Consider the following 8,694-nt stretch of genomic DNA (forward strand, 5'->3'; position numbering starts at 1 on the left):
ATCCCCCTATCAATGTGTGAGATGTAAGTGATGTGGGTTTGACCCCTGGTTCAGGAAGATCCCCTGGAAGGTGGCATGGCAACCCACTCCAATATTCTTGCCTGGAGAATCCCACGGACAGAGGAGCCTGGTGGGCTACAGTCCATAGGGCTGCAAAGAGTAGGACAGGATTGAAACAATTTAGCCTGCTTGCATGCAGCCCTCACTGCATAACAAATCATCCCAAAACATAGTGGTTTAAAAGAATAGCAATCATTTATTTTTCTCATGAATCTGCAATTTGGGTAGGACCCCGTGGGGATGGCTCATCCTTGCTTTTTGCAGTTTCATCAGTTGGCAGCTGAAGAATCCACTCTATGTTGCCTCACTTGCAAGGCCAGCAAGCTGATTCTAGATGGCAGATGAAATATCAGCCAGGGGAGTGCAGCAGTGACTTCAGGTTCTCTTCATGGGGGCGACTTGGGCTTCTACTCAGGCTTCCTTACAACAGGGTGGGCAAATTCCAAGGGTAACCAATGTGGAAGAGCAAGGAGGCATTTTCCCTATCTAATCTTAGAAGTCATATGGTGTTCCTTCAACCACCCACTATTTCTCAAAGCAGTCACAAAATCCCTCCAATTTCAAGGTTAGGGACATAGATGCATAGTGCAAGGGAGAGAGATCATAAGAGGAAGTCAGATTGTAAGAAGTCAGAAAATATTGTTTTAACCATCCTTGGAAACTATAAACTACCGTATTAACAAGTTATAGTAAAATCAGGAGTAAAAATAAACTTTGTACTACCAGAACATGTGCCATATGTGTGAAAGTGTATTTCTAATCATGTTGAAGGCAACTTGAAATATATTCATCTCAGCTTCTCCCCTTATATTTTTCATTCGTTCATCATGCTTCTGCATTAGCAACGTTATTTGTTTCTCCTTTTCTGCTGGTTGTTTATGGGCATATTCCTTTTCTACTAGTTTAATTTTGTTTTGTAATTCATCAACATAGACTTTCTTCAAGTGTTCCTCCTGCTGTCTCAGCTTTTGGTCTATGTCCTTGTAAATGGGGTCAGAAAAGTAAGCCCCTTGGTTGTTCTGCACCATCTTGTCTATCAGCTCCACCAGCTCCTGCACCTGAGCTTCCTTCTCAGCCTGCTCTGTGTTCATGCTGTTACTGATGGCACAGCGGCGGTCTCCACACTCCTGGAGGAGGCTTCGTAGGTTTACATCTGCATCCTTCAAAAAGTCGCTCAGGCTCTGGTCCCCCAGTTCATCTCTGCGAGTGAATAAGATGATCATATACTTCATGGCTGCTTTCCCAAACAGATTCTTGACCAACGCCACGGTTTGCTGCTCTTCCGGTGTGTAACGGCCCAGCCTCAGGACCAAGACGATGGCGTGAGGCCCGGGACAGGAGGCGAGGACACATTGGCTGATTTCCCTGCAGGTGGTGTTCAGGGTCTCCTTGGTGTCAAAGAGCCCTGGGGTGTCAACAACAAGAAGCTCTCTCCCCTTCCATTTCCGGACCGCTTTCTGACAAGTTTTGGTAACAGCTTCCGCAGCAATCTTAGACTCGAATTCTTTTTCCCCGAGGATGGTGTTTCCAGTTGCACTTTTCCCACTTCCGGTCTTCCCTACCAGCACGATCCTCAGAGTGTTGTTTGGCATGGCAGCCATGTTTATATCAAGAGACTCTGGCGCGCAGGCACCCACACCACCTAAGAAAAGGAGGGAGGGGGGAAAGGGTCAATTTAGGTAAGTAGGAACCTTTTCCATCTCTTTTTTCTTCTTCTTCTTCTTCTTTTCCTCACTGATAGTTTCTAATATTTGCTTATGCATATTGACCCCGGTAGCGACAGAAAATTTAAACAGTTCAATTGTTATTGAAGAAATAGCCAAGTAGTTAAGAGTATCTCCACAAAAATGTCAGGTCCTGATAGTTTCATAGGGAACTCACTGAAACCTTTAAAGACCTGATAATCTCAGTGCTACTCAAACTATTCCTGATCACATAGCAATGAAGGAAAATGTTCAGTTTTTTTTATGAAGCAAGTGTAATGTTGATTTCAAAGCTAACAAAGATTTCACAATAAATAAAGCTATAGACGTGTCTCATGTGTAAATATTGATACAAAAGTCCTAAATACATTATTAGATGCGAAAAGCAGCATCACATGAGTAAGTATGATTGTCAAATATACTAGGGTGATTCAACATGAGGATTTTCATTGTACAATACATCCCATCAAGAGATTAAGAAGAAAAGTAGGTGCAGAAGAGTCATTTGGCCAAATTCAATCCTGATTCATGTTTAAAGAAGTTCATCAAATTTAAATTAATTGATTCTTCTTTAACACGATTGTATGTATATATAAAATTAAAAATTTTGTTATCACTTTTTTTTCCATGCAACTAAAATTGTTGTTTGGGCACTAAGTTGTGTCGAACTCTTTTGTGACCCCATTTTTTATAGCCTGCCTGGCTCCTCTGTCCGTGGCATTACCCAGGCAAGAATACTAGAGTGGTTTGTCATTTTCTTCTCCAGAGGATCTTACAGATCCAGGGATCAAACCCGAGCCTCCTGCATTGGCAGGTGGATTCTTTGCCATTGAGCCACCTAGGGAACTCAGCAACTAAAACAGTTGATTATAAAATTTATTTGGATGAAGGAAAAATAATTAGCCTGGGCAAACAAGCCAAAAAAAAAAAAAAATGAGGTAAGACTAGCTTTGCCAGATAGTAGAATATAACAGTTTCTATAATTAAAGCAGTATGATATTGATGCATGGATAGACAGCACAGTGAAACAAAAACAGAAAATTCAAATATAGGCCAAGTTGATCACACAATATTCAATTATATTCAAATCATTTACATTATGCTACATTTATATTCAGTAAGGTAGCATCTCACATCAACGCAAAGAAAGATGGACTAATAAGGAACATTGAGACAACCATATAGAAAAAATAAAACTGTGTCCATTTCTTCTTGCTGTTCAACTTCCAAATAGATTAGAAATTTAAATGTAGAAAAATTTAATCCATATAAATAATAGAAGAAACATGAGTAAATCTTTGTAACCTAGGTATAGGTAAAATATTTATAAGATTTGGAATAGAGTAAGGTTGTGTGAAAATCACTTAGTCATGTACCACACTTTGTGATCCCATGGACTATACCACCCATGGAATTTTCCACACCAGAATACTGGAGTGGGTAGCCTTTCCCTTCTCCAGGTTATCTTCCCAACCCAGGGATTGAACCCAATCCCACGTTGGAGGTGGATTCTTTACGAGCTGAGCCACAGGGAAGTCTAGAGTAAGGAAAGAGACTCCTAAATTTGATTACATAAAAATCAAACAGATATTGTGGGAATATACAAATTAAAACACAAATGTCAAACCAGAAGAAAAAATTTTCCTACCTTTATAAAAGAAGGGTCATTTCCCTTTTATACAAATAATATATGTACAAGTGGTCAATAAGCACATTAAAAGATGCTCAGCATTAGTAACTACTCAGGAAATGCAGTCAAAAATACCTTGGTGTATCACCTCACAGCAGTCAGAATTGCCACCATCAGAAAGTCTACAAATAATGCTGAAGAGAGTGTGAAGAAAAGGGAATCCTCCTCCACTGTTGGTGGATACATAAATTGGTATAGCCTCTATGAAGAACAGTATGGAAGATCCTCAAGAAATTAGAAATAGAGTTGCCATATGATCCAGCAATCCAACTCCTGGGCATATTATCCAGATAAAGCTCTAATTTGAAAAGATACATGCAGCACTATTTACAGTAGCCCAGACGTGCAAACAAACTAATTGTTCGTCTACAGATGAATGTGTAAAGAACTCTGGTTTGTATGTACAATCGGATATTACTCAGCCATAAAAGAGAATGAAATAATGCCATTTGCAGCAACATGGATAAAACGAGATGTTTTCACATTAAGTGAAGTAAGTCAGTCAGAAAAAAACAAATATTATATGGTACAATTTATATGTGGAATCTAAAAAAATAAATTACCTTATTTACAAAACAGGAACAGACTCACTAACACAGAAAACAAACTTATGATTACCAAATAGGAAAGTCAGCTGCTGCTGCTAAGTCGCTTCAGTCGTGTCTGACTCTGTGCGACCGCATAAACAGCAGTCCACCAGGCTCCCCCATCCCTGGGATCCTCCTGGCAAGAACACTGGAGTGGGTTGCCATGTCCTTCTCTAAAGCATGAAAGTGAAAAGTGAAAGTGAAGCTGCTCAGTCGTGTCTGACTCTCAATGACCCCATGGACTAAAGCCTATCAGGCTCCTCTGTCCATTGGGATTCTCCAGGCAAGGGTACTGGGAAAAGGGATAAATTAAGAGTATCAAATTTATGGATACATACCACTATATATTCCTTGTGGCTCAGCGGATAAGAATCCGCCTGCAATGTGGGAGACCTGGGATCTATCCCTGGGTTAGGAAGATCCCCTAGAGAAGGGAAAGGCTACCCACTCTAGTATTCTGGCCTGGAAAATTCCATGGATTACAGAAGAATTGCACAAAAAAGTTCTTCATGACCCAGATAATCACGATGGTGTGATCACTCACCTGGAGCCAGATATCCTGGAATATGAAGTCAATTGGGCCTTAGAAAGCATCACTACAAAGCTAGTGGAGGTGATGGAATTCCAGTTGAGCTATTTCAGATCCTGAAAGATGACACTGTGAAAGTGATGCACTCAATATGCAAGCAAATTTGGAAACCTCAACAGTGGCCACAGGACTGGAAAAGGTCAGTTTTCATTCCAATCCCAAAGAAAGGCAATGCCAAAGAATGCTCAAACTACCGCACAATTGCACTCATCTCACACGCTAGTAAAGTAATGCTCAAAATTCTCCAAGCCAGGCTTCAGCAATACACGAACTGTGAACTTCCAGATGTTCAAGCTGGTTTTAGAAAAAGCAGAGGAACCAGAGATCAAATTGCCAACATCCACTGGTTCATGGAAGAAGCAAGAGAGTTCCAGAAAAACATCTATTTCTGCTTTATTGACTATGCCAAAGCCTTTGACTGTGTGGATCACAATCAACTGTGGAAAATTCTGAAAGAGATGGGAATATCAGACCACCTGATCTGCCTTTTGAGAACTCGGTATGCAGGTCAGGAAGCAACAGTTAGAACTGGATGTGGAACAACAGACTGGTTCCAAATAAGAAAAGGAGTATGTCAAGGCTGTGTATTGTCACCCTGCTTATTTAACTTATATGCAGAGTACATCGTGAGAAATGCTGGGCTAGAAGAAGCACAAGCTGGAATCAAGATTGCCAGGAGAAATATCAATAACCTCAGATATGCAAATGACACCACCTTTATGGCAGAAAGTGAAGAGGAACTAAAGAGCCTCTTGATGAAGGTGAAAGAGGAGAGTGAAAAAGTTGGCTTAAAGCTCAACATTCAGAAAACGAAGATCATGGCATCTGGTCCCATCACTTCATGAGAAATAGATGGGGAAACAGTGGAGACCACGGCTGACTTTATTTCTGGGCTCCAAAATCACTGCAGATGGTGATTGCAGCCATGAAATTAAAAGACGCTTACTCCTTGGAAGGAAGGTTATGACCAACCTAGACAGCATATTAAAAAGCAGAGACATTACTTTGCCGACAAAGGTCTGTCTAGTCAAGGCTACGGTTTTTCCAGTGGTCATGTATGGATGTAAGAGTTGGACTATAAAGAAAGCTGAGCACTGAAGAATTGATGCTTTTGAACTGTGGTGTTGGAGAAGACTATTGAGAGTCCCTTGGACTGCAAAGAGATCCAACCAGTCCATCCTAAAGGAGATCAGTCTTAGGTGTTCATCTGAAGGACTGATGTTGAAGCTGAAACTCCAATACTTTGGCCACCTGATGCGAAGAGCTAACTCATTTGAAAAGACCCTGATGCTGGGAAAGATTGAGAGCGGGAGGAGAAGGGGATGACAGAGGATAAGATGGCTGGATGGCATCACTGACTGGATGGACATGGGTTTGGGTAGACTCCGGAAGTTGGTGATGGACAGGGAAGCCTGGCGTGCTGCAGTTCATGGGGTCACAATGAGTCAGACACGACTGAGTGACTTTCACTCACCACTATATATAAAATACATAAGTAACAAGGATTTACTGTATAGTAAAAAGGAACTATCCAACCAGTCCATTCTAAAGGAGATCAGTCCTGGGTGTCTGTGGAAGGACTGATGCTAAAGCTGAAACTCCAATACTTTGGCCACCTCATGTGAAGAGTTCACTCATTGGGAAAGACCCTGATGCTGGGAGGGACTGGGGGCAGGAGGAGAAGGGGACGACAGAGGATGAGATGGCTGGATGGCATCACTGACTCCATGGACATGAGTTTGAGTGAACTGCGGGAGTTGGTGATGGACAGGGAGGCCTGGCGTGCTGCAATTCATGGGGTCACAAAGAGTCAGACACAACTGAGTGACTGAACTGAACTGAAAAGGGAACTATATTAAAAATCTTGTAATAACTATAATGGAAAAGAACCAGAAATGTATACATATATATAAAACTAAATCACTTTGCTGCAATTATAGTAAATTGACTATACTTCAATAAAAATATTTTAGAAAACAAACAATATCTAAAAGTAGAGAAACAAAAGACCAATAACTCAATAGAAAATGGGATAAGAGATATGAATGAACAAGTTCATGAAAAAATGTAAAAATCCTTTGAATATATGAAAAGATATTAACATTCACTCATAGAAAAACATATCAAAACATAAAAAACCATTAAATTAATTAATTAATTAAAGTAATACTATGACACTATTTCTCACATACAGGTTTGGCAAAATTCAACTTTGTTGGCATAATCTATAGGTAAACGGTATAGGGGAGGGACTCCCTGATGGTCCAGTGGTTAAGAATCCGCCTTGAAATGCTGAGGATGAAGGTTCTACCCCTGGTTGGGGAACTAAGATCCCACATGCCATGGAGCAGCTAATCACACCACAACCAGAGAGTCCGTGTGTCCCAAGGAAAGATCCCACAAGAGGCAACAAAGATCCCACATGCTGCAACTAAGACCCAATGCAGGCAAATAGATAGATAACTATTTAAAAACAAAAAGATTAAGGAAGACAGGTCCTCTCCTGCATGACTATTGGGAAGAGAAAAACAGTCTAAAAGAACCAGAGGAGAAGTTAGCAAGAAATTGCAACGGTACCTAAGCATTTACTCTTTGATTATCAATCACAGTTTTAGGACTTATCCCAAAGGTACACCGATAAAAAAAAAAAAAGAAGAAGAAGAAGAAAATTATGCAGAAGGCTGTTAACTGCACCACTGTTTGAAACCTCAAAAGACCAAAAACTTATCAAATGACCATCATTAGGGACCTGATTGAATTAACTAAAGTATATTCACACAGTGAAGTACTAGCCAACTGTAAGAAGGAATGAAGTATATCTCTATATCCCAGTATGGAGACATCTGTAGAATACATGATTAAGCAAAAAAAAAAAAAGCAAAGTGAAGAAAATAATGTACAGTTTACGAGCATTTCTCTAACAAGGAGGAATGTGACCTACATGTATAAATGTAATATATGTGTTTTTCATTCATCTGTACAAGCAATGGCAGAATAATCTGAAAACTAAACAAATAATAAGTTACTTAGATGGGGATGGGAAAAAGAGGAAGGAGGGCACGGGGATAGATGCTGGGAACTAGACTTGTTGGGATATACTTACATTTCACAGATTTGATCTTAAAGCCATATAAATAGTTTAAACAATTATACAGAAAAGTTATGTTTCAAAATACTAGTGAAAATCAAAAGCAAATGAAGCAAACGAGCCTAATTGTATTTTGTGTTGTGAATGAGCCACACAAAAAATCGTTCCAAGAGACCTGACAAAGCGGTCATTTCTTTGTCCATCCCCAGTGGGATGTATTTAATTTCTCCCACTACTCTCCCCCCAGAAAGACCTGCAAAAAATTATTTTCAGGAATCCTATTCTTGGTTGTGTATGTTTGTATAGTTTTGAACTTCATTGAAAAGGCATAAAAACAATGAGCCAAGTAGCAACAAGCACTCTTAGTGCCAGATTTCAGTCTTCAAATACCATTTACCCCCAAAAAAGTAGTTGATTTACAATCAACTATACTGCAATATAAAATAGAAACTAAATTTTAAAAAAGAGAGATTAGGACTAAGTGGCCTCTATTTGCCTTCCAGCTCTAAAGACCCGCCTTGGGAATGCATTTCCTCTTAGGAGAAATGTCTGGGTTATCAAGTGTACTCAATGTCTATCCCAACAACAACTGGATGGAAGGTGTAGTATTCAGCAAGTTTGTCATGTTAAAATGAGATGCATGGATATTATGCTAACAAACACCATTACTCCCCTCCCTACCCTCCACCACTCCCGCTCTGGCAGCATCCTCTCGGTGGAGTTGCTTGCACAGCACGTGGTCCCTTCTCAGGCCAGAATCCACGCCCTCTCCAACTCCAGATATCCTACTGCCCCTACAGCTCTGTGCTCTGGAGCCTCTTCTCAGCCAGACTCACCTGCTTTTGAAGGATTTGATGAGCTGTCCGGTTTCTTCCAGAGAGCTGTTTGAGCCCCTGTTTTTGCTTTAACTGCTGCATCTGAGACCTCAGAGCCAGGAAGCAAATTGGATGTGGTTAGTGAAGACACTTTTTTTTTTT

The 8,694-nt window shown here is 40.4% G+C and overlaps 1 protein-coding gene across 1 annotated transcript; it reads right to left on the reverse strand.

The window, feature by feature from the left end:
- Positions 1-232: 232 nt before the first annotated feature.
- Positions 233-8,694, reverse strand: LOC102264457 (GTPase IMAP family member 7-like). The gene is made up of 2 exons (XM_014483166.2): positions 8,554-8,694; positions 233-1,702 (listed from the first exon to the last, which is right to left on the reverse strand). The coding sequence occupies exon 2, from the start codon at positions 1,659-1,661 to the stop codon at positions 780-782; it is 882 nt and encodes a 293-aa protein (XP_014338652.2). The 5' UTR covers positions 1,662-1,702; positions 8,554-8,694; the 3' UTR covers positions 233-779.

The sequence above is a fragment of the Bos mutus genome, chromosome 4 (genome assembly GCF_027580195.1).
Source record: "Bos mutus isolate GX-2022 chromosome 4, NWIPB_WYAK_1.1, whole genome shotgun sequence".
In the NCBI taxonomy this organism is placed as follows: Eukaryota; Metazoa; Chordata; class Mammalia; order Artiodactyla; family Bovidae; genus Bos; species Bos mutus.

What these genes read in the sequence shown, in the direction of transcription:
- LOC102264457 (XM_014483166.2), bottom strand. Translation starts at nt 1,661, where the DNA reads ATGGCTGCCATGCCAAACAACACTCTGAGGATCGTGCTGGTAGGGAAG.